We start from the raw sequence: 26078 nt of genomic DNA on the forward strand, positions 1-26078 counted from the left end.
CACATTGTATGCTTCAGTCGCAGGGATTATTTTACCCTCTGTTCTTGAGGAAATTATTGCTGCGGTTCATGTATGTCTTGACCTAGGATCTGTGAGCTGTCAGAAAGCAGTAGAAGTAAATCTAACTCAAGGAGACACCTAATTGAAAGTCAAAAATAACAATAACATTGTGAATACTTTACTAGAGATAGGATAGTTTCCACCAGTAGGAGCTAGGGACTTTCTTGAAGCAAAAACGTAAAGATTTGTGCCCAGTCCTGTGCATGGGACGTACTTCACAGCATATGTACATAGGATTGTGGCCTTGCTTATTGCTGGATGAGAGCAGTGGCTTCTCTTCTAACATTGATTTCTATGTGCATTGCTTTGCCAAGGCCTTTAGGGGTACACCCTGGGCAAAAACAAGTAAGTGTGTGCTATGATATACCACCCTCTTTCAAGGAAAATATTCTAAACTGGGTGGGCAGGTGATTCAGAGTAGGTCTTGTGATTTGGGAAGCCCTATGGGAGCTTGTCCCCTTCATGGATCACTGCCTTGCCGTGGCGAAGGGGCTTGAAGAACTCAGAGAAGCTATGAACTATGCCGAGCAGGGCACCCAAGATGAACAGGTCATAGTGGAGAGTTTTGACCAAACGTGATCCACCTGGAGGAGGAACCGGCAAGCCACTCCAGTATCCCTGCCAAGAAAACTCCATGGACAAAGACAACAGGCATATAAAAGATATGACGCTGGAAGATGAGCCCCTCAGGTCGGAAGGCGTCCAACATGCTACTGGGGAAGAGCGGAGGGCAAGTACAAGTAGATCCAGAGCTGATGAAGCGGCTGGGCCAAAGCCGAAAGGACGCTCAGTTGCGGATATGCCTGGAAGCGAAAGGAAAGTCCAATGCTGTAAAGAAAAATATTGCATAGGAACCTGGAATGTAAGAACCATGAACCTGGGTAAGTTGGAGGTGGTCAAAAATGAGATGGCAAGAATAAATATTGACATCCTGGGCATCAGTGAACTAAAATGGACGGGAATGGGTGAATTCAGCTCGGATGACCATCATATCTACTACTGTGGGCAAGAAACCCATAAAAGAAATGGAGTGGCCCTCATAGTCAACAAAAGAGTGATGAAAGCTGTACTGGGATGCAATCTCAAAAATGATAGAATGATCTCGATACGAATCCAAGGCAGACCTTTTAACATCACAGTAATCCAAGTTTATGCACCAACTACTTGTGCTGAAGAAACTGAAATTGACCAATTCTATGAAGACTTACAAGACCTTATAGAAGTGACACCAAATAAGGATGTTCTTCTCATTATAGGGGATTGGAATGCTAAAGTAGGGAGTCAAGAGATAAAAGGAACAACTGGCAAGTTTGGCCTTGGAGATCAAAACGAAGCAGGGCAAAGGCTAATAGAGTTCTGTCAAGAGAACAAGCTGGTCATCACAAACACGCTTTTCCAGCAACACAAGAGACGACTCTACACATGGACATCACCAGATGGGCAGCATCGAAATCAGATTGATTATATTCTCTGCAGCCAAAGATGGAGAAGCTCTATACAGTCAGCAAAAACAAGACCTGGAGCTGACTGTGGCTCAGATCATCAGCTTCTTATAGCAAAATTCAAGCTTAAACTGAAGAAAGTAGGAAAAACCACTGGGCCGGTAAGATACAATCTAAGTCAAATCCCTTATGAATACACAGTGGAAGTGAGGAACAGGTTTAAGGATTTAGATTTGGTGGACAGAATGCCTGAAGAACTATGGATGGAGGCTCGTAACATTATACAGGAGGCAGCAACGAAAACCATCCCAATGAAAAGGAAATGCAAGAAAGCAAAGTGGCTGTCCAACGAGGCCTTACAAATAGCGGGGAAGAGAAGGCAAGCAAAATGCGAGGGAGATAGTGAAAGATACAGGAAATTGAATGCAGATTTCCAAAGAATAGCAAGGAGAGACAAGAAGACCTTCTTAAACGAGCAATGCAAAGAAATAGAGGAAAGCAATAGAATGGGAAGAACCAGAGATCTGTTCAAGAAAATTGGAGATATGAAAGGAACATTTCGTACAAAGATTTCCACAATAAAGGACAAAAGTGGAAAGGACCTAACAGAAGCAGAAGACATCAAGAAGAGGTGGCAAGAATACACAGAGGAATTATACCAGAAAGAAATGGATGTCTCGTATACCCCAGGTAGTGTGGTTGCTGACCTTGAGCCAGACATCCTGGAAAGTGAAGTCAAATGGGCCTTAGAAAGCACTGCAAATAACAAGGCCAGTGGAAGTGATGGCATTCCAGCTGAACTATTTAAAATTTTAAAAGATGATGCTGTTAAGGTGCTACACTCAATATGCCAGCAAGTTTGGAAAACTCAGCAGTGGCCAGAGGATTGGAGAAGATCAGTCTACATCCCAATCCCAAAGAAGGGCAGTGCCAAAGAATGCTCCAACTACCGCACAATTGCACTCATTTCACACGCTAGCAAGGTTATGCTTAAAATTCTACAAGGAAGGCTCAAGCAGTATGTGGACCGAGAACTCCCAGAAGTGCAAGCTGGATTTAGAAGAGGCAGAGGAACCAGAGACCAAATTGCAAACATGCGCTGGATTATGGAGAAAGCTAGAGAGTTCCAGAAAGACATCTACTTCTGCTTCATTGACTATGCAAAAGCTTTTGACTGTGTCGACCACGGCAAACTATGGCAAGTTCTTAAAGAAATGGGAGTGCCAGATCACCTCATCTGTCTCCTGAGAAATCTCTATGTGGGACAAGAAGCTACAGTTAGAACTGGATATGGAACAACTGATTGGTTCAAAATTGGGAAAGGAGTACGACAAGGCTGTATTTTGTCTCCCTGCTTATTTAACTTATATGCAGAATTCATCATGCGAAAGGCTGGGCTGGATGAATCCCTAGCCGGAATTAAGATTGCCGGAAGAAATATCAACAACCTCAGATATGCAGATGACACAACCTTGATGGCAGAAAGTGAGGAGGAATTAAAGAACCTTTTAATGAGGGTGAAAGAGGAGAGCGCAAAATATGGCCTGAAGCTCAACATCAAAAAAACAAAGATCATGGCCACTGGTCCCATCACCTCCTGGCAAATAGAAGGGGAAGAAATGGAGGTAGTGAGAGATTTTACTTTCTTGGGCTCAATGATCACTGCAGATGGTGACAGCAGCCACGAAATTAAAAGACGCCTGCTTCTTGGGAGAAGGGCAATGACAGGCCTAGACAGCATCTTGAGAAGTAGAGACATCACCTTGCCAACAAAGGTTCGTATAGTTAAAGCTATGGTTTTCCCAGTAGTGATGTATGGAAGTGAGAGCTGGACCATAAAGAAGGCTGATCGCCGAAGAATTGATGCTTTTGAATTATGGTGCTGGAGGAGACTCTTGAGAGTCCCATGGACTGCAAGAAGATCAAACCTCTCCATACTGAAGGAAATCAACCCTGAGTGCTCACTGGAAGGACAGATTGTGAAGCTGAGGCTCCAGTACTTTGGCCACCTCATGAGAAGAGAAGACTCCCTGGAGAAGACCCTGATGTTGGGAAAGATGGAGGGCACAAGGAGAAGGGGACGGCAGAGGACGAGATGGTTGGATAGTGTTTTCGAGGTTACCAGCATGAGTTTGAGCAAACTGCGGGAGGCAGTGGAGGACAGAGGTGCCTGGCGTTCTCTGGTCCATGGGGTCACGAAGAGTCGGACACGACTAAACGACTAAACAACAACAACAACAAATGGGAGCTTGTATGAGTACTTGTTGAACCAAGAACTCAGCATGTAGTAAACTTGGTTGTGGAGGATCTATCTATCTATATCTATCTATCTATCTATCTATCATCTATCTATCTATCTATCATCTATCTATCTATCATCTATCTATCTATCTATCTATCATCTATCTATCTATCTATCATCTATCTATCTATCATCTATATATCTATATCTATCTATCTAATCTATCTATCTATCCATCTATCTATCTATCTATCTATCTATCTATCATCTATCTATCTATCTATCATCTATCTATCTATCTATCATCATCTATCATCTATCTATCTTTCAGCTTGTGCCTCTGATATCATTGTATTGGCATTCACTAAGAAGTAAGTAGTTTCCTTAGCTCAAAGAAATATAGAAGGGGCACGAAGGCCTGAATAATATAGAACAGTGCCTTGTGGCAGTGAGATTATTTGTTCATCTAGTCCAGAATCATCTGCTCTGACTGGTGGTGTCTCTGGTACGTGATCCTTCTAGATGGAGGTGGCAGGGATTGAACATAGGAACTTCTGACAACAAAGCAAGTACTATACTATCACTGAGCTATAAGCTCTCCATAGGAATAGGTCAAATGAGGTAGCTGGGCTTGAGAATGCTCCTCAACCCCAGGGAGAAGAATGAGTTGTATACATCAGCCATCCTTCTCAGGGTAGACTTATTAAAATTAATATAGGTGACTAACTTAGGTTCATTACTTTCAGTGGGTCTACTCTGAGTTAACCTTAGTGGCATACAATCTCGTTTGTTTGGAGAGGTATATCCTGCTGTTGAGTGTATGTGGTATAAGAAGCTCTGCTAATGGGTTGCTTTTTTAGGGTGCTGATCTTGTCTGTCTTATGTATTGAACAGGGATGTTTGTGTTGTTGCTGCTGTTGTTGTTTAGTCATTTAGTCGTGTCCGACTCTTCGTGACCCCATGGACCAGAGCACGCCAGGCACTCCTGTCTTCCACTGACTCCCACAGTTTGCTCAAACTCATGCTGGTAGCTTCAAGAACACTGTCCAACCATCTCATCCTCTGTCATCCCCTTCTCCTTGTGCCCTCAAACTTTCCCAACATCAGGGTCTTTTCCAGGGAGTCTTCTCTTCTCATGAGGTGGCCAAAGTATTGGAGCCTCAGCTTCAGGATCTGTCCTTCCAGTGAGCACTCAGGGCTGATTTCCTTCAGAATGGATAAGTTTGATCTTCTTGCATTCCATGGGACTCTCAAGAGTCTTCTCCAGCACCATAATTCAAAAGCATCAATTCTTCGGCTATCAGCCTTCTTTATGGTCCAGCTCTCACTGCCATACATCACTATTGGGAAAACCATAGCTTTAACTATACATACCTTTGTTGGCAAGGTGATGTCTCTGCTTTTTAAGATACTGTCTTGGTTTAAGATGCTGTCTAGGTTGTTGCTATTATGCTTAATTACTGTGGCTTTTGTTTTACCCACCTGTACTGAACAATGCATGTTGGAAATATTTTGCTTTCCCAGAGTAGTATATTTCAGTTCAATCAGTTCCATTTAGCTGGTAACTAGATATTTGCAGCCCCCCCACCCCAGGTTTTAAGCCTCATGCACACATCATCCATTTTTAATTTGTGGCTATGGATTGTAACTGATGAACTTCTGCCTTGGCACCTTTCTCTCTGGCTCCCCAAGAATATGCAAGATTGGTGTAAAGTTTGTGTCGCTGGTGCAATGCCATAAGTCATGGGATTGATCTAGGCCTAGGACTTTAACCTTGCATAGTGATTAAGCTAGAACCCTCCATCAGCCTCCATGAGGAACCCTCCATGAGGCTCCAGATACAACATGTTCCGTCCCTTCTTAGTTCCTTAAAGCTGTAGATAATGGTGCAACTTGCCTCAGACTCCGTTTTTTATAATTATTGAGGAAATGATTATTAGGTGGGGAAAGAGCTGGACAGCATGTTTTGGAGTCCACTTTAGTGATACTCATTTCACTTCATTTGTTTATAGAAAACAGATGAAAACGTGGAGGTAATACTGCTGGGTAATAAGTGTGATAAGGAGACCGAACGTGTCATTCCAAAAAACAGAGGGAAAAAGGTAAGGCATTTATCACATTGTTTCACCTCTTCTTCTTTTTTAAACAAAATATATAATATAAACCAGGGGTTGTCAACCTGGTCCCTACTGCCCACTAGTGGGCGTTTCAGGATTCTAGGTAGGAGATAGGGGGTTCTATGGCACAAGCTGAATCCTCCTTCCATCGAGCACTGGTGGGCGGTAAGGAAATGTTACCATCAAGAAAGATGCATTAGTGGGCAGTAGGTATAAAAAGGTTGACTACCCCTGATATAAACATATAAAATACAATATCTGTATGAAGGGCAGATTTTTCAAGTGGTATCTCAATATAAGAGTTCCCTTTTAAAAAGAATGCATTATTTGCATATTTTGCATCAGTCTCTTGCATCTGGAATACGCAAATATTGCAATTTTTACTTGATCTATACAAGTAAATACAGGCCTCCTACAGAAGGTGAGCAAACTGCATGCTTTTTTGGAACCGTTTGTGGTTAGTCAACTAAAAGCTATCATGATGAATATTCAACCAGGGGGCAGTGTTGGCGTATTGCATTTTCTGGCTTCTAAATAGTTCAATGCCTTTTTCAATTGTATGGTTAACAGAGTAACTTTGTGTTAATGGAACAATCCATTACCGTTTCTCATTCCTTTCTAGATTTTGTTTGAATTGCTCTTCCATTCCTTTGTCACAATATAGGAAATAATTCTGATTTCTCCATTTGGTGAAATTTTCCCAGGGAGCAGAACAGCCAATGTAGTCACATGTAGTATTTGCTCTGCTAATCATTTAACTTGTTTTTATTATTGCTTGTAAGCCGCTCTGAGCCCGGCCTTGGCTGGGGAGGGTGGGGTATAAATAAAAATTATTATTATTAATAATAATAAATTAGTAGCATTTTGTCATTTTTACTGTAAACATTGAGCAAGCTCACTATTATCCTTAGAGCAGGGGTTTTCAACCAGTGTGCCATGGCAGCACTGGCCTCTGTCCCTCTTTCCTTCCCTCCCTCCTCTGATGCTCTCTTGTGTCTCTGCCTCCCAAAGGCTTGCACAGCTCTTTGCTGCAGCAGCCCTGGCTACAAATGGTGCCTTTGGGGCTGGCCATGGGGTACTGGTTGCCAGGAGCTGAGGCAGCCTAGGAGTAAGCAAGCAGGCAGGCAAGGGAGCCCAGACAGCCAGTCCACCAACCCTTGCTGTTGGAAATGAACAGGCAAGTGGGGAGGCTGGGCAGGCAGGCAGGAGCTGCGCTGGCCTTGCTGTGCCTACTGTGTGCAAGGCCTGCCTGACAGTTGAGTGCCTGGTGCTGAAGAGGAGCCTTTCTGCCATGCAAGCCTGGCAGTGCCCGCTGCTGCCATTGCTGCCTCCCAAGATGAATAAGGTCTGGCCTCATGTTCACCTTTGGCCAGTCTCCATCGGGCCACTAAGGCTGAGGACATCCTCTTCCCAGGCCCCTGTGGGGCAGTGTGAGGAGGCACTTCTTTTGGGGCAGCTTAGCCCTATAGCATCAGGTGTCTCCAGACCATTCAGAAGGCCTGACTGTAATCCTAAGCACCATTTTAACCAAGATGTAAGGCAGTGGTTTTCAACCAATGTGCCATGGCACCCTAGGGTGCCTTGAAAGATGGTCAGGGGTGCTGTGGGCAACACTGGCCTCTGTCCCTCTTTCCTTCCCTCCCTCCTCTGATGCCCTCTTGTGTCTCTGCCTCCCAAAGGCTTTCACAGCTGTTTATTGCAGCAGTCCTAGCTACAAGCTCCCCAGGCGAATGGTGCCTCTGAGAGGCACCTCTCTTTGGGGTAGTACAGCTCAGAGACCAGGGATGGCAGCAGCTGCTGCCTGGAGGACTCCCAAGGAGAGGAGGCTGAGGGAACACTCCACAAGGGAGAGCATTTGAAAAAGGGTGAGGGGCTGCCAGCTCTGCAGGCAAGGGGCGACATAACTGGGCTCCTGAGCCCCACAGGGGTGCCGCAGAAAGAATGTAGTTGGTCAAGGGAGCCGTGGACTCAAAAAGGTTGAAAATGTCTTCCTTAGAGGACTCTAAAGATAGAATGTATGAAAAAAATCCTTCATTGGTCTTTGGGGGCGCACAAATGAACTTTAGTCTTGTCCTGAGCAGAGTGATTAAGTCATTGAAATCACTAAGCAAATAGATAAATTTTAATTATTTGATTTGAATCAAATTTCCCCTACTAATCGGTTGATCTAATTACAAAAAAAAACATTCACTCAGATCCCAAGATAACTTATCCTAAGATGAGTTAAGGAAGCTCACAGAGAGGAAAAGCTTTCTATCTCCACCCTAGCTACCCACCTGTAGCTCCCTCCCTTTCCATCGTGCCTGCCCACATAGTACCTGCAAAAAGTATTGGTAAATATCCCCACCATGTTCAGTGGAATGTGGACATGTTCAATGTAGGAGAGGCTGAACCAGTGCAAACAGGACCTGAGCAGGAATGCAAAGTCTCTCACGTATTGTGATTTTTGGAGGGAATATTTACTAAGACTTTTTGTGCGTGCCATAGTAGGGCACCCAGTTGGAGATCCCTGACTTTTGTCTATGACCTCCCTGTTTGGAACAGTTGTGAATGTGATCTAAACCAAGATTGAAACACATTTCTTTTGAAAAATCATCATATAAGCTCTAAGTACAGGTTCTAAGAGAGCCTTACACATTCCCTTAATTAAAATTATGAGATGTTCTGACATATGTTGTGTGGGTGGTAGAAATATTAAAGGCTAGACAAATGTGCTATTTTTCAGTCAGAAACAGCTAGGTAACATTTTCCGGCTTTAAAACTCATGCCTTTATGTAGTTATCCATTTCAGTTTATGTCCTGCCTGTTTTCTGTTTGTATTGTTGTTTGCTTGAATATAATAGTTACATCTTTATTAACCGTTATGTGGCACTTTATATGGGGAAGCTTTGAAATCCTGTTTGCCTTTACAGAAACCTTACCATTTTTATTACTAAAAACAAAAAAATTCCTTCCAGTAGCACCTTAAAGACCAACTAAGTTAGTTCTTAGTATGAGCTTTCGTGTGCATGCACACTTCTTCAGATACCTGGTGAGGTTGATGGACTTCCATTTCATGTGGCTCAATGTGGTGCCTTCCATAGTTCCATTTACAGATAGGTAGCCGTGTTGGTCTGCCATAGTCAAAACAAAAAAATTCCTTCCAGTAGCACCTTAAAGACCAACTAAGTTAGTTCTTGGTATGAGCTTTTGTGTGCATGCACACTTCTTCAGATACCAGATATCTGAAGAAGTGTGCATGCACACGAAAGCTCATACCAAGAACTAACTTAGTTGGTCTTTAAGGTGCTACTGGAAGGAATTTTTTTGTTTTGACTATGGCAGACCAACACGGCTACCTATCTGTAACATTTTTATTACTATTTGTAAGATCCCACCCCCCTTTTTTCATATAGCTTTTTTTTAATTGGACCATTGGGCTCCAAATGCTTCTGAAGAGTAAAGGTTAAGGGACCCCTGACCATTAGGTCCAGTCGTGACCGACTCTGGGGTTGCAGCGCTCATCTCGCTTTATCGGGTCATGTCGCCAGCATGACTAAGCCGCTTCTGGCAAAACCAGAGCAGCACACGGAAACGCCACTTACCTTCCTGCCGGAGCGGTACCTATTTATCTACTTGCACTTTGATGTGCTTTCAAACTGCTAGGTTGGCAGGAGCAGGGACCGAGCAATGAGAGCTCACCCCATCACGGGGATTTGAACCGCCAACCTTCTGATCAGCAAGTCCTAGGCTCTGTGGTTTAACCCACAGTGCTACCCGTGTCCCTACTGAATGTCTGAATGTCTGAAGAGTAGCTGACAGTAAAAAGGAAAAAACCTAGATACCGTATAGAACAACATTAAAAGGAGCAGAACATTAAAATAAGAGTTTCATACTTTCTTAGCTCTGGTTTTATTCTGTATTTTAAAGGGTATTAAGCCAAACATCTAAATAAATACAATTTATTTCCTTGGCACTGGAAGGGGATGGCACCAACAGGTGAGCCTCTCTGGGGGAGAGTGTTCTAATGATGGAGTGCTACACCAAAGTGTGTTGGATGTCATCATCCTTCTCTCTTCTTCAAATACAGGTGACCCTCAGAGAATAGCCTCAGAAAAGGATCTGGGCTTGTATTCAGTGAAGTCAACCCATTTATGCAAGGACTTCTGCTTGCACAATGGAATCTCTCCTTCTACTCTCCGCTTCCTGAGCTTGCCCCACCCCCCATCACCACCACAAAAAAGTCTGCTCTGGATGGATAAGGGAACCCCCAGAACAGGTTGGTGGAGCACGGCAGGAGGAAAAGAATTATATGTTGCATCGCACAGTGGAAGTCCTTGCAGAAATGGGACCACTTTGTTGGGTACAACCCCGTGTGCTTTCAGGTATTTACTGAGATTAACAAATAATGGTCTTCATATTAGTGTTTTGCTGTGTTTTCAATTAGATTACCGTACTCAGTTTTAAAATGTTTAATTGACTTAAAGAGTGCCCATGCTTATTCAGGCAGCAATTATTTGTTTAAAAGTTTCTTTCAACTACTACTGCTGCTGCTACTTATTACTATTATTAATTCATGTTATAGCCTGTCCTTCTTCCCAAAGGACCCCAGGGGGACTTTCTTACCATATGACCACTGTTTCTAGATTGAGAGCACCATTTTAACAGGCACTTCCCGCCCCCTTTCCTTGCTTTAGGAAGGAATACCTCTAACTGAGCAATGGGGGACCTTCTTTCCACAAAGAACTAGGTTTCCTCAAGGGTAATGTTTGTTGTTGGGTGGGTCCAGAATCACACCCTGCAACCTTCACTCTCTGAAGATCACCGCACACATGTGCGCGTGCACACACACACACACACACACACCTCTCCCCCCCCCCAGCACACATGCTCCTTGACCATGGCCCATCAAGAATCACCAACTCAAGGCATCCTAGGTTCTAGCACAAAGAAGGGGGTGGGCAAGGAAGCTGGTTTATTTGGAGCTACCACAAAATGCCTTGAGCAGCTTAAAGCAGCACCTCCCCATTTTTTCCTCTCACCTTTCCCAACAGAAGGGCAGGGGAGTAGCTGCTTCATTGCTTTTGGAGAACCAGCTCCACACAAAACAGCTTCCCTCACTCTTCAGATTCCATTTATTTGCCAGTTAACTGACAAAAACTGACACAAAAAAACCACTTGTGGTTCTTATTAATTTTAATTAACCAGGATGACACATCTTTATAAGCCTCTTTTTTACCCCAAGAACACACATTTTTCACCTCAGATTTTCATGCTAACCATCCCAAAATTTTGGCAGTTAGGACCCAGGCCTTTGTTTTGGATGGGATTCTAAAAATCCTCCTAATGTGATTCATTAAATTATTTATTTCCCCATAGCTTGCTTCTATTGGCACGAATAATTCAATCCTTTTCATTTGTTCCTGTAATCAACTATAGAAACCAGTAATTACAGGTGCTCAAAATAGCTATAAATTGTATGCCTCCCTCCCTCCCACACTAGCCTAGAAGAAAGACATTTTCTAGGGAGCCACACTCATTTCAGGAGAAATTATTAGATTTGCTATTCAAAAAGGCATGCATGCTCTTTTCTTTCTCAATTTATTTGACCTTTCTTTTCTCCTTTGTAAGATCTCCATGGGGATCATAAGGCCAAACATGTTTGAAAAGCATGTCTGAGAAATGTCACTGCAAAAATGTTTTTAAAGCTTTGTAGAGTCCATACATTGGTGATATTTTACAACTGAAACCAGTATAACCTAAGATTAGAATGAAATTATTGTTGTATAGTAGAAATATGTTGTTGTTGTCATGGTCATCGTCGTTGATTTATTAATTGCCTTCTAAACGACTATCTCAAGGCAATTCACACATTAAAACAGTTGAAAACCCCAAAACAACAAATACATTTAAAACAAGACTGAAAGCATAACAATGTAGACACTCATGGTTAAGACCCATTTATGTTGCGTTGAGGGGAATAAATAAATGGGGAGTGGGGGAACCCACTGTTTCCCACTCTCCATTTATTTATTTATTTACTTTCTCCACCTGTACACCTAACAGATTTTCCACACGTACCAAGCTTTGTGAAGGTAGCATGAAGACTCTGACAGCATCCCAGAGCCGAGAGTGTCTGCTGTCTGTGCAATCTTTGAGAATGACAATGTGTGGGTCATATTGGTTTGAACCCAGCTAAATAAGGAGACTTACTGTAGGTTAAATCTTGCTGTTAAGGAGATTTGCTTTAGGTTATTATTATCCAATAATAATGGGGGGGGCAGAGGGGAGAGAGAATAGATGATGTCTATGGATATAAAAGCAAACCCCCATTTAGGTGGGCTTATGTTCCGAGGCACCATGCATATGTTTGAGATACAACTGAAAACCCCCACCATATCCCTTTTTGTGACATTTTTTATTCACCTCTGGGTTCGGCGCAATGCGCATGTGCATAGTCATGCACATATTGAACACGGTTAATGGGGGGGGGGTTCCTGTATATTCATTCCCAACCCTAAATAGACTGTGAAATGAGGTCTGTTGATTTCATTCTGTGACAGAGTTTGTAATTGGGATTGTGCAAGCCCCTTTTCAAATTGAGTTTGCTATGAATTGCACTTTCTAGGCATTAGTAGTGTTTGAATTCAGACTCATGTTCCTTTTTTCCCCCCCAGCTTGCTTGGGAATATGGAATACCCTTTTTTGAGACCAGTGCTAAGGACAATATTAACATTGAAGATGCCTTTTTAGTGCTAGCTAAAGAAATATTGAACAAGGTAAGCTCACTGCAACAACTTCTTTTTCTTAGACTGAATCTTATAAATTAGATGGCCCAGAAATACAAATTCATTCCTGCTCTGTGAATATATTTAGCCTACAAATTGTTGTCTTTACCTTAACAAACAATGTTTTGAAGAAAGAAGATACATGTGATAGAAAGGGAAAGTTTAAACATTCGGATCTACTGACTATGTACCTACTGACCTATAAGTTTGGGATCAGAAATCTCCAGACGTTGTTGGCTGGGCTCTGGCTCCTGTAGAGAGGGCCTTCTTAAAGGGATAGACACAGAGCCCATTCTGCCTGAGGATCCTCACTTTAAGGTTTCTGATCATGTTGACTCAGTCTACAGTCTCATCCAGTCCAAAAACAATGACCAGTTCAGACCCATCCAATCTCTCCAATAGTTTGCCTAAAATCTACTTTCCACCCTACCCACCATGATACACCAGTTCCTCTGTCCATACAAATCTATGGTGTGACCACATTTGGAATATGATGTACGGTTCTGGTCTCCTCACCTCAAAAAGGGTACTCCACATTAAAAAATAAATTACCATATAAAACAGCAACATATCTGCTACCACCTGGGACTGATGAAGAGCTATTGGAGCTTTTGAGCTTAAATAATCCAGAGGCAACCGTTGGGGAGGAAGCTAGGGGACAACCAAGTCTTTGGTCTTCTATAGCCTCTTCCCCTACCAACAGTGAAGGATAGGGGGCTTTGCCAAGAGGTTTCCCCTGCTATTCCAGTCATCTAGTGAGAAGATGTATAACAAGTGCACTGGAGGTAACCCTAGGGGGTTGTAAGAAGGGGCTGGCAAGAGGCCCACTGGATCTGTTGCTCCCCAAGCCCTATATCCTGGGAAAAGGGGCTACTGGAGTGTCATGAGGCTCAGAAACTGAAGACACCCTGTCACCAACCCATTAAGTATAGAGGGACCTTGGCAAGTGGACACCACCAAAGGCAAGCCAGAAGTCATTCAGATGGACTTCCGAAACCTACTCTCCAAGCTGAAAAAAACAACTGAATTCCACTGTGGTCAGCATTCATCTCACGTTTGTCATATAGCAGGAATGCAGAGCCTGTGGTCTTCATATGTTGTTGGACTGCAGCTCCCATCATCCCTGATCACTGGCCACGCAAGCTAGGGCTGATGGGAGCTGAAGTTTAAGGAAACAAGCCAGGATCAGAAACCATACTTTGAAGTTGACTTGTTTCCCTAAACTACAGTTTGTCTGAGCTCAGATGTAGCAATAAACCCATTAGTTTAAATTGGAAGTGAAAGCTACTATTTTTTTTGTCAGGAGGGGATGGAGAGCTGATGAGCCCAAGGTTTGTTCATGTAACACAAAACTATAATTTAGCATTATGCCCAAAGGAGGCCATAGTGTCCACAAAAGCTGGCAGTTCTTTGTGTCTCATGGAAAACAGTGTTAATTTGAAAGTGTGGCTTCTGTTGTTAGGAATAGCTGAACTACCTGGAATGGGTATGATTTAATACGTGAAATAGAAAATAACTGAAAAACGGAATAGCTGAACTATGCATTTCTATGACTTTCAGGAATACTGTTCACCCCCCTCCTAAGTATACATTTAAGAAATTTGTGTCATGCACATTCTCTTACATAATGTGTGTTTTGACAGCATCTAGAATCCTGAATTGGCTTCAGCATCTGGGAAAGATACTGAGCTGTCTGACTCATCTCACATACTTTCGCATTGTCGGGAGACTGAGTCTTGTTCTTCTGACATTGAAGTGCTATTGGTGAATTAAATTCCTTAACCTTAGCATAATGCATTTTGCTATTGTTTCTATTTTTAAAAAAGAAAGACTACGTTGAGAGAAATCTAGGAATTCCAGATTGCAGTCAATTCCGAACAGACAGCACTACTTCATACAGTATATAATTTGTGTATGAATTCACTGACGCACAATGCAGTGATGGTCACTAGCTTAGAAGTCTTCAAAGGGGGATTAGGCACAATCATGGATGATAAGTCTATCAGTGGCTGCTAGCCATAATTGCTATATGAAATTTTCATGTTCAGAGACAGCATGCCACTCAGCATTAGTTGCTGGGAAACAAATAGCAGGAGAACAAGATTGTCTTCAAGTTCTGCCCAAAGGCATCTGCCTAGTCATATAGGGAACAGCATGCTGATCCAACAGGCTTTAGCACTGGACTGCAGCACGTGGACAACAGTCTTCAGGCTATCCTGATCCACAGCCTTTCAGGGTTGCTGTAAAGATGTGATTATCCACTGCTAGAGAAGGTAGCTGAGCTCTGGTCAACCACATGTATACCAGGAAGTCAGAATAGCCCAAGGCCCACTGGCCATGAACACGGATGGACTAGCACAGGCCTGCCTGAACTGACAGAAACCTTGTTGTTGTTGTTTTACAACCAGTAGAGCATGAGACTTTTAATCCCAGGGCTGTAAGTTCGAGCCCCACATTGGGCAAAAGATTCCTGCATTGCACTAGATGACCCTTGTGATCCCATCCGACTCTACGATTCTGTGATTCTATGAATGGCCACTCTACTATGGAAGGCTGTTTTTAAAGTCATATTTATTAATGATTATTAATGTTATTCACAACTGTTTCAATTAATATGCTTCTTAATATCGTGAAAGTATTTGTAATGCTAACTTCGTTCACACTGGATTAAATTCTGTTATTCTTTTCCCTCAGAATTCCTGTGCATCCCTTGACTTAGATGTAGTGGATCTATATGAAAAAACACAAAAGAGAAGTTGCTGCAAGCTGTGATGAGCAGTTTTGTATTCTTTCTGATCATGTTATCTATTTTGTACATACCAACCCTTGAATTTTAATATTTTCTTCTCCCTTCAATGATATACAAAATACCCAGTTGTTACTGGTATTAACAAAGCAACAGCACTGTCTGTCCACTAACATTTTATTTAACTGCCTGTTACAAATGTTCAAAATAAACAAAACTATGATTTGCACAGGGGGACTGTAAAGTATTATGCAAATACAAGCATAAGAAGTATCTGTGTGAAAGTGTTGGTTGTTTATACAGGAAATTTATGAAGTAGAAAGGTGGACGCAGTGGGGTGAAACTCAGGTGAAAAGATCTAGTTACAGGTAGGTAGCTGTGTTGGTCTGCTGTTGTCGAAACAAAATTTTAAAAAATCCTTCCAGTAGCACCTTAGAGACCAACTAAGTTAGTTCTTGGTATGAGCTTTCATGTGCATGCACACTTCTTCAGATACACTGAAACAGAAGTCACCAGATCCTTATATATAGTGAGAAGGTGGGGAGGGGTATTACTCAGAAGGGTGGTGGGAATGGGTGATTGGCTGATAGGTGTGGTAAACCTGTTGACGACTGTTAACGACTGCAATTGGTCTTACAGGAAAAAGCAAGGGGTGAGATGGCTAAAAATAGCTTTATGATGTATAATGAGATAAGAATCCAGTTGTCTCTATTCAGACCAGGTCTCTCCATGGTTTTAAGTTTGGTAATAAGTTGCAATTCAGCAATTTCTCTTTCCAGTCTATTTCTGAAATTCTTTTGTAATAAGACAGCTACTTTGTAATCTTATATAGAATGTCCTGGGAGAATGAAGTGTTCTCCTACTGGTTTCTCTGTCTTGTGATTCCTGATATAGATTTATGTCCATTTATCCTTTGACGTAGGGTTTGGCCATCTGATCCGCGTTCTGTACTGTAAACAGAAGCTCTCAGAGGAACTCTCTGTACTGGACAACTCTATTAGGAATCACCCAGCTTGGCAAGAGTTCCACAAGGAAAAACAAACCATTTACCACTCTCAACTGGAGTTACTGAAAAAACAGAAAAACAAAAAACTCTCTAACCTTTCCAGCCTACAGGCTACTAATCAAAACAACAAGATCAACAATATTGTCAATCTCTCACAGCAGACACTCACCCCAGCTGAGGAATCAGTCCTTTCACGTGGACTATCATTCTGCCCTTCCAAATCCCCACACATGATCCAGTTCTGTGGGGACTTGGAAGCATTTCTCCGCCATTTACGCCTGAAGGAGTACTTTCAACACACACAAGAACAAGACAAAGTAGAACAAACAACATCTTCACAACACAACATCTCTCAACCTACTGGGGAACAACTACCACCCTCCCAATACATTAATGAACAGAACATTGGGCACCAACTACCACCAAAAAATTATTACACAAAAAGGGATTCCACATGGACCCCTCCTGATGGACACAATACCACACTAGATCTGTACATCAATTGCTTCCACCACAGAATCCAAACGGATGTGACCAGAAAACACCATCGCTTACAACAAAATCTAAACCATGCTGAAAGGAGAGCCATAGATAATCTCAGGAACAACCCCGACATTATAATTAAAGAGGCAGACAAGGGTGGAGCTGTCGTCATCAGAAAAAAACTGATTACATCCAGGAGGCTCACAGACAACTTTCCAATACCACCTTTTACATAAAATTGGACTCGGACCCCACACAAGAATACAAAAAAGAACTGAACAAGATTGTTAAGGAGCTACCCCCACATTCCCAAGAACAGATCCTCACAAACACACCAGCAGAACCTCGACCAGGAACTTTCTATCTTCTACCTAAAATACACAAACCAGGAAATCCAGGATGCCCCATCATCTCAGGTATTGGCACTATTACTGTGGGTGTTTCCGGTTATATGGACTCTGTTCTGAAACCATATGCCCTTAGTGCTCCTAACTATGTATGTGGCACCACAGATTTTCTGAGGAAAATACAATCTTTGAATAATCTTCCTAACAATACTATACTAGCCACTATGGATGTGGAATCTCTGTATACCAACATCCCACACATATAGGGAACACAATTTCAGATAAAATCACAGTGGACTTTGCTACCAAACTCTGGTATTTTGTCCTTACCCACAACAACTTCAAATTTGGTGGTGACCTGTTCCTCCAGATCAGCAGCACAGCAATGGGCACTCGCATGGCCCCACAGTATGCCAACATCTTCATGGCAGATTTAGAACGTTTCCTAAACGACTACCCACTCAAACCGCTCTTGTACCTGCAATACATTGATGATATTTTTATTATCTGGACACATGGTCAACAGACCCTGGACACCTTCCACCAGACATTCAGTGACTTTCACCCCACCATCAACCTAACAATGAACCAATCTATGCAAGAAATACATTTTTTGGACACTACTATAAAAATACAGGATGGGCATATAGACACCACCTTATACCGTAAACCAACTGACCGACAAACATATTTACATGCTTCTAGCTACCATCCCAAACAATCCATTGTATATAGCCAGGCCCTACATTACAGCCACATCTGTTCCAACCTTACAGACCGAAACTCTCACTTAAGATATCTACAACAAACCTTTTTAGAACTAAAATATCCGCCTGATGAAGTTAAACAACAGATCAACAGAGACTGACTGATACCCAGAGAGAACTTGCTGCAAGACAGACCCAAAAAAGAAAATAACAGAATACCACTAGTAATCACATACAGCCCTCAAGTTAAAAAAGCCAGAGATCTACAACCTCTCCTAGACAATGACAGTTCTCTTTCTCAAGGTCTGGGAGGAAGGCCTTTCATTGGCTACAGCCAGCCACCCAATCTTAAACAACTCCTCACCCACAATAATACAACAACCAGACTTAACATGGACACTGGTACCAGAGCCTGCAATAAACCCAGATGCCAACTTTGCTGCCACATACACCCGGACAACACCATTACTGGCCCCAAAAAACATCAAACATACCATCTCAGGACTATTTAATTGCTCATCTTCTAACATTGTGTATGCCATCAAATGCCAACAGTGCCCTTCAGCTCTCTATATTGGACAAACAGGCCAAACCCTAATCCAAAGGATAAATGGACATAAATCTGATATCAGGAATACAAGACAGAGAAATCAGTAGGAGAACACTTCTATCTCCCAGAACATTCTATACAAGATCTCAAAGTAGCTGTCTTATTACAAAAGAATTACAAAAGCTCATACCAAGAACAAACTTAGTTGGTCTCTAAGGTGCTACTGGAAGGAATTTTTTTTATTCAGCTGAAAAGAGTTCATGTAATAGGAGTCACTTGACAGTGTTGCAAGGAGCAAATGCAGCTTCTGCTGAGATGGTGTGTAGTCTAAAAACAATCCAAATGGAAAAGAGTAGATGGACTATCTAACACATCATTCTGCTGGTTGTGTAGCTTAGCTCAATTTCATTTTAGTTATTTTTATGTTTTTTCTTAGATCAAACAATTTCTTCCCCAAATTTCCCAACTTCTGAATTACCCCTCTCTACCCTTTAAGCTGCTCAGGAATCTCTGGGTCTTTTAAAGAGGCTATACTGAAACAAGAAAAAATAACTGGCTAATATTAAACACCTTCCCCTGTTCCTCAGCCAGTGTGGTGTAGTGATCATTAGACTAGGGCAGGGGTAGGCAACCTAAGGCCCAGGGGTCGGATGCGGCCCAATCGCCTTCTCAATCCGGCCCGCAGACAGCCCGGTGTGTTTTTACATGAGTAGAATGTGTCCTTTTATTTAAAATGCATCTCTGGGTTATTTGTGGGGCCTGCCTGGTGTTCTTACATGAGCAGAATGTGTGTTTTTATTTAAAATGCATCTCTGGGTTATTTGTGGGGCATAGGAATCCATTCATTTCCCCCAAAAAAATATAGTCCAGCCCCCCACAAGGTCTGAGGGACGGTGGATCGGCCCACAGCTGAAAAAGGTTGCTGACCCCTGGACTAGGACCTAGAAGACCGGGGTTCAAATCCCCACTCAGCCATGGAGCTCACTGGGTGACCTTGCACCAGTCACTGCCTCTTAGCCTAACTTTCCTCACAGGGTTGTTGGGGGATTAAATGAGGAGGGGGATAACCATGTACACCACCTTGAATTCCTGGGAGGAAACGGTGAGACATAAATGCAATAAATAAATACTTTATCAAGGTAGCAAGAAGCTCCAGGCTCTGGTGTGAGTCATTGCTAAGCTCAAGCGATCCAGTAGCACTTATGACGCAAATTGCTTTTTTTCAACTCCCATATTGCTTGGGGCTAATCATACAACCACCCTGGATAAGGAAAGAAATTGTTATCATTGCCACAAAAAAAAATATGTTATTTTGCAACCAATAAGATACCTCTACTGATATGCAAATCAAATGTTGTAAAACCGTTACAGAAATTGAGGGACAAAGTATCAGTTTACAGCTTGAGCTGCATCCAAGATTCCTAGCTGCCAATCGTATGCTTTCAAGAGACAAGACATCAGTTTTTAGTACTGGGGTCCAATTCCAGTGTAACCTTTTCCTTACAGAGGAAAAACATTACTGATTTGATGCAAAACCGATACGAATTTTGCAGGAAAGATCTGTGAGCCTGAGCAGGTAGAAATCTAAACTCCTACTAATGTCGCCTCCCCCACAAAAAAAGGGTAATATTTGCTTTCTATGTATGGTTCCTATGAACATAGTACACTTTCCCAGCAGTGTGCCTAGTATAGTTGTCAAACACTCATTATATTTAAGGATTGTTCCAGGACATCGTTATCCCATTCAATGCCATCAGTTTCCTTTCTTTTGGAGCAATGCCAACAGAACTGGCTGAAGTTGTTTTGTCACTATAATTGAGCCATATTTCTCTTTCTGTCATACACATATATCTTACAATAGGCAGTATAGCATCTGTTTCCATCTGAGAAAGACCGGTCCGAATGACAATCAGCCAATCCATGGGAGTACAAGAGATGAGACATAGAACAGAGAAAGAACAAAACATACAAAGGGAACAGAAGAAAAGACACACACATCCCTCTGCGCAGGAAGTCTAAGGCTGGTCCACCGCTGCTTCCTGCCAGCAACACAGCTCAGATAGATGGATGGAGCAGCTGAACTGCCCCAAATCAAAACTGCTAGGAAGGGGAAGGCATATTCCACCACTGAGAGCTCTGCTTCTACACCAATTACAGGCAGAAGCAATGAGCAAGCAAACCTGTCTGTTGTCATCACTGCTGTGCTACACTCATCCTCTTCTCAATGTCATATAACATTGCAGGTGGGCAATTAAAGGAGAGGCAGATTAGATGGATGGTGCTAACAGAAGGATTGGGGTGGAAGATAGGCTGGTAGCTGTAGCTGTGATGCATGTGTGTGTTTCTGCACACGAACAAGAGCACAACCATGGCACAGGAGACTCTTTGCTTTTTTTGGTGCCCCCAGCAGCTACTTGTGCTGCCCTATGGTAAAGCCAGGCCTGAGTGACAAAGAACTCCACTGGAGGTTACGAATAGCCCTATGGTTGTGCAGCATGATCCTACCTATATTTCATAAGAGAGATTTTAAGGGTTACCACTGGGTAACACGTCCAACCACTTCCATTTAGCTTCAGCTGATTAAGTCAAAGGAGGCACCGAAAGAAGGAAGTGTTGCGGTTGTAGTAATGGGTGACTTAAGTTGCCCTTACATCAACAAGGTAAATGTGTATTCTGGTCATGACCAAGAGGTTTCTTGATACCTTAAATGACTGTGCCCTAGAACAGCTGGTCATGGAACCAATGTCAGGGAAGGTGACCAAGTGATCATGGTGCTATTTGGTTCATCTTACGTGTAAGTGGGTGGCGCTGTGGGTAAAACCTCAGCACCTAGGACTTGCCAATCGCATGGTCGGCGGTTCGAATCCCTGCGGCGGGGTGCGCTCCCGTCGTTCGGTCCCAGCGCCTGCCAACCTAGCAGTTCAAAAGCACCCCCGGGTGCAGGTAGATAAATAGGGACCGCTTTATATCGGGAAGGTAAACGGCATTCCGTGTGCTGCGCTCGCCAGATGCAGCTTGTCACGCTGGCCACGTGACCCGGAAGTGTCTGCGGACAGCGCTGGCTCCCGGCCTATAGAGTGAGATGAGCGCACAACCCTAGAGTCTGTCAAGACTGGCCCGTATGGGCAGGGGTACCTTTACCTTTACCTTTATGTGTAAGTGGACAATTGTCAGCAGAGTCACATTGGACTTCTGAAGAACAACATTCTAAAAACTGAGGAGAGTGTGAAAAATAAAGTCAAGAGAGTCAAATCTCTCCAGAGGTCTGGGGGTTGTTCAAAACCACAGAAACAAAGGCTCAGGTAGCCTTTATAGTGTAGGATTTAGGTTTTCAAAAACAGGGATCGTTGAGTCCTAAAGAATCTAGCAGGGTCTAATCCAATCCACAATCCAGTCTTCATTTTGGAACCAAGTCTAAACTTGGACAAGATCTGGGAAGAATCTGGGGATTTAGTCCCCCCTCAGCCATGAATCTCACTGTGTGATCTTTGGCCAGGCACTGTCTCTCAGCTTAACCTACCTCACAGGGTTCTTGTGAAGATAAAATGGGAGATTGGAGAACCACGTACACCACCTTGAAGGAATAGGTGGTATATAATTGTAATAAATAAAACAAAATAAGATGCAGCCTCATCTTTTATAGTTTTCCTTAGTTTGTTTTCGTTGTTGCCCTTGTCCTCGCTCCCCCCCCCCTTTTCGTGTAACATTTCATCTAATGGAGAGTTTTGGAGAACACAGAACGTTGCTCGCTGTCTTGTGACATTTTGTTTGATCCTAATAATAGTATTTATCAGTGGCGGCAGCAGCAGACAAAAAATGGGGGGGGGGCACAAAAGGGGAAAAGCCTATTTCTAGATAGTGGTTTGTGTGTGCCATATGTCGAGATCGCTAAATGAAAAATAACAGTATATATACGTTAATCCAGCAAGGGAGTGGAGGGCGGGGGCGAGAGCTCCTTCTTGCCACCGCCCATGGTATTAACCACGGACATATCGATCTGGCGGCAGCTCACGTCACCTTCGCCATGTTTATTCTGAATCCCATTCTTTCCAACGGGCTTTACTTCCTCCGAGTAAACGGCTTGGAGCTTCTGTTTTTCCACGCGTTTACTTGAGCAGCAGCTGCTTCCGCCGCTTTCCTAACTCGGGCCGCCGCCGCAGCTTGCAGGGCGCCTGAGCGACCGGACGGGGGAGCGAGAGCGACAGCGTTTGCGCGCGTCTCCTCCCGCGCCCGGCGCTGCTCTCTCTCTCTCTCTCTCTCTCTCTCTCTCTCTCTCTCTCTCTCTCCACGCCCCCAGGAGGGAGCGCCTGGGCTGCCCTTTTCCCGGGGAGTGGAGAAGAGGAGGGGCGCCCACTGCGCAGGCGTCGCTCGCACCTTGTTGATTAGTCAGTCCGTGCTGGGATGGCGTTTACTGGGTCAGCTGGAGCTGCAAGCAGAGGAGCCAGCGGGAAGAGCCGCCGCCGTCTGTGCAACCCACGCCGCCGCCGCCGCTGCTGCTGGGGGGCCGGCGGAGGAGCAGCAGTTGCAGCTGTCGGCGGCGACTCGCCTTGCTTTTAAGCCAAGCCCATCATGGCCTGGGGAGGCGGCGGCGGCGGCGGCGAGAGTCGAGGCTGAGCAGGGCGAAGCCGCCACCAGACGACCCCCGCCGCCGCCCGGACCCCAAGAAGGGCGGGAACATGGATGCGGGCCCCTCGCCGGGCTCCAGTCTGAAGGATGTGAAGTGGAGCGCCGTGTCTGTCCCGCTGGACCTGCTGGTGAGCACCTATCGCCTGCCTCAGGTCGTCAGGCTGGAAGGCGGTGAGTAGAAAGAGCGCAAAGGGCCGCGCGGAAAAGCGGCAGCAGCAGCTCGCTTGGTAACTTGGCCGGACTCCGGCGGGTTGGGAGCGGGAGAAGCGGCGCCGGTGGTGGCGCTTGTGCAGCCGGGCACTGGCTCTCCTCCTTCCCCAGCCACTTCGGAAAGAGTCGCCAGACTCTGCCTCTGCTCCACTTGAACGCCGTCCAAACTCCGGGCGCGAGTCCTTCTGGGGAGAAGAGCCCATTGGGGAGAGGGGGCACGTGACTAAAATATGAATGGGGCACGAAGGAGGCGAATGCCAGGGCTTTGATCTTAAGGAGCTCAGAGCGGCGGGGGGCGGTCTCGGGGCCCGGGGAGCTGGGGCGGTCGGCGCGCCGAATGAGGAGGAGAGGAGGGGGCAAGTGAGCTGCGCCCGAATGGCCCCTGGCTCGCCTTTTGCCCACTGTTGCTCCCTGCGCGAATCGGGGCCGTTTTAATTTATCATATCTGAAAGTCGAGAGGCTTTCCCTTAGTCGCCCTGGCTGCGATCCCAAGAAATTCAGCTGGAAGTTAGGTCCCGTTGCAAATCACCTGGGCTGACTTGCGGCTGGGATATTAGATAGCCCCGGAACACAATGCAAATTCAAGAGCTGCGTGCTTAAGAAATCCACTCAAGCAGATGGGCTCAGGTGTGTTATGTTGGCTTGTGGTCCAAAACGCAAAGTATAGGACTCTGCGTAATCTCAGAGCAAGAATTGTGCTCGCCCATAGATTTATTGAGATGGCTATTGGCTCTCAGCTTCTCTTACTGAGGGCAACATTAACAGGAGTGGTACAGGGAAAGAAGAAATGGTTATAAATCCCCTCCCAAAGGGGCATAAACTAAGAATTGCTTCTGTAGCTTGGTGCAGAAATCCAATTCCCTTCAAAGTATGGTTGATAGGCTCTTCTGTTGAAGGGCTATTCTGGCAAGCTGTGTTTAACTTTGAAAGGGTTAGTATGATGTGCTTATTTTCCCCCAGCTCCTTTATTATGGAGATGCGTTTGTCAAACAAACACATTATAGTAATTATAACCATTGCAATTACTTCTTCAGTTATCTGTGCTCTCTCAGCTAGCCAAAAGCTTTTTTTTTTTTTTTTTGGTAGCTTCAGATTGAAACTTATATTTGATTTTGCTTTCCCCATCCCCACACAATCACACAGAATACCCATTTTCTTGTGTACCCATCTCCTGTGCCAGCCGTTGAATTAGATTTATTTACAATTGAATCCTTTGAAAGCTCTTTTTAAAAAGCCTTTTGCACAAATTGAACTTTCAAGTTATGAAAAAAAAAAATTCATATTAGAATGGCAAGATATGGAATTGCTAATCATTCTCTGTCTTGGAGAAGTGTGTTTGCATCTGCCTTGTTTACATATGCAGTGCAGGAGAGCAACAGCTATGATGCAATATTTATGCCTCTTTAAATATTGAATAGATAATGGTTCCAACCCTGCATCACCTATTCGCCCAGATCTATCAAGGTATTCCCAATTGATTAAGCTAGACATTCATTAAACTAAAGACAGCACATTTCATATGGGCACCCTGCCTGAATTTTTCTTCAGTATTCTCTAGTTAACAGTTGACTCTTCTGTTCAAGTGGTTGCATATTATCGGATGACGTCTATGAATTAAAACGAATAGCCAAGTTATATAACGTGTTAATAAAGGAGGGCATAGAAGGGTTGTTGACTGGTGCATTTCTATTATTAGGAGCCGGTCTACTGGGTTTTCATCCGCTTTTCCTCTCCTCTCAAATGTAGCAGTGCAAAAATAGTTGCTGGTGTTCTTCTCTTCCCCTTGCATTGGTTGTAACTACTGTGTGATCGGCAAGCAGTTGGGAAGTGGATAACTGAGCTGGGAAGGTTTTCCACTGCAGCTTTTGAACTGTTATGCTGCTCTCCATAATTTTCTGCTATCTCCTTCTAATCATAATTTCTTCCTGAAATTCAACCCTTGATGTCATTATAACTTTAGGATTAAGGCTTTTTTCCTCACTGTATTACAGCTCTTGTGCAAGTCTCTTTTCTGAATGCCCTTTGCAATCCACCTAGTCTCCTGGTATTCACACATCTCCGTTTTCTATGATCACTGTCCATTTGTGTCCAAGACTTTCTTCATGGCTCCAGGAACTGGAAGAAGCCGTACATGGCTATGGGAATCTGTTCCCCTCTGCAAGTTGGAGGGTGACTCGTGTTGGCTTCCCATGTAGTAAAGAACCCTGATTTTCTGGGAGTTTATGTTGTTTGGGAGCCGACATGAGGTTCCTTGCTTTGGGCAGTTGTCTTCTAACCCATGGACAGCAATGTGGGGAGGCAAAAGTAGCACACTCACCCCACATCCTCCCCACGTGTTTCTCTTCCAGGTTCCTGCTTGTCTGAAGAGGGGTTAAGTTTCCAATTGTTTCCTAATTTTTAAAAATGTGAAACACTCTTTCCTATTGTCCTTCTCACAATAGACTGCTGAAAACATCATTAAATAGTATTGGCCCATTTGCCTAATGCGAAAAGTGAGATACTAAGGGGTTGACTTGATAAAATTCAAGATCTGCTCATTAGCAGCTGTTGTTTCCAAGAATTTAGAATTTCTTCACCTCTTTCACCCTGATAGAAATACACGGCCCGTATTTTCATTCTGAACGGCATCTATGTGAATCTGGATATATCGAGTGATGGCAGCACTGGACACACTTCAGTCTTTGATCTTGAATATCTTTAAAAGTAGTTAAATAGTTACTTCTGATGGTATACATAGAAAAAAAATCCTCTGTATTTGCATATTCAGTAAAGCAC

The 26078-nt window shown here is 43.7% G+C and overlaps 2 protein-coding genes across 9 annotated transcripts in view; both read left to right on the forward strand.

The window, feature by feature from the left end:
- The window catches only part of LOC310848679 (ras-related protein Rab-10-like), a 39080-nt gene extending 23477 nt beyond the window's left edge, over positions 1-15603 (forward strand). Inside the window, exons 5-7 of the mRNA XM_083748093.1 lie at positions 5757-5846; positions 12518-12619; positions 15323-15603. Coding sequence (XP_083604219.1) covers positions 5757-5846; positions 12518-12619; positions 15323-15400 — 270 coding nt within the window. The 3' untranslated portion in view covers positions 15401-15603. The remainder of the gene's footprint in view (positions 1-5756; positions 5847-12517; positions 12620-15322) is intronic.
- A 7207-nt stretch (positions 15604-22810) lies between these two features.
- The window catches only part of GAREM1 (GRB2 associated regulator of MAPK1 subtype 1), a 78649-nt gene continuing 75381 nt past the window's right edge, over positions 22811-26078 (forward strand). For 6 of the 8 annotated variants that reach the window (XR_014566482.1, XR_014566483.1, XR_014566484.1 and 3 more), the window contains exon 1: positions 22811-23264. Coding sequence is in view for 2 of the 8 variants with exons in the window: in XM_083747685.1 (XP_083603811.1) it covers positions 23144-23264 (121 nt within the window). In the remaining 6 variants the exon portion in view is untranslated. The remainder of the gene's footprint in view (positions 23265-26078) is intronic. The other 2 variants (XM_083747687.1, XM_083747686.1) reach the window with 1 other exon arrangement.

The sequence above is a fragment of the Podarcis gaigeae genome (genome assembly GCF_964106915.1).
Source record: "Podarcis gaigeae genome assembly, chromosome: 7".
NCBI classification, from domain to species: domain Eukaryota; kingdom Metazoa; phylum Chordata; class Lepidosauria; order Squamata; family Lacertidae; genus Podarcis; species Podarcis gaigeae.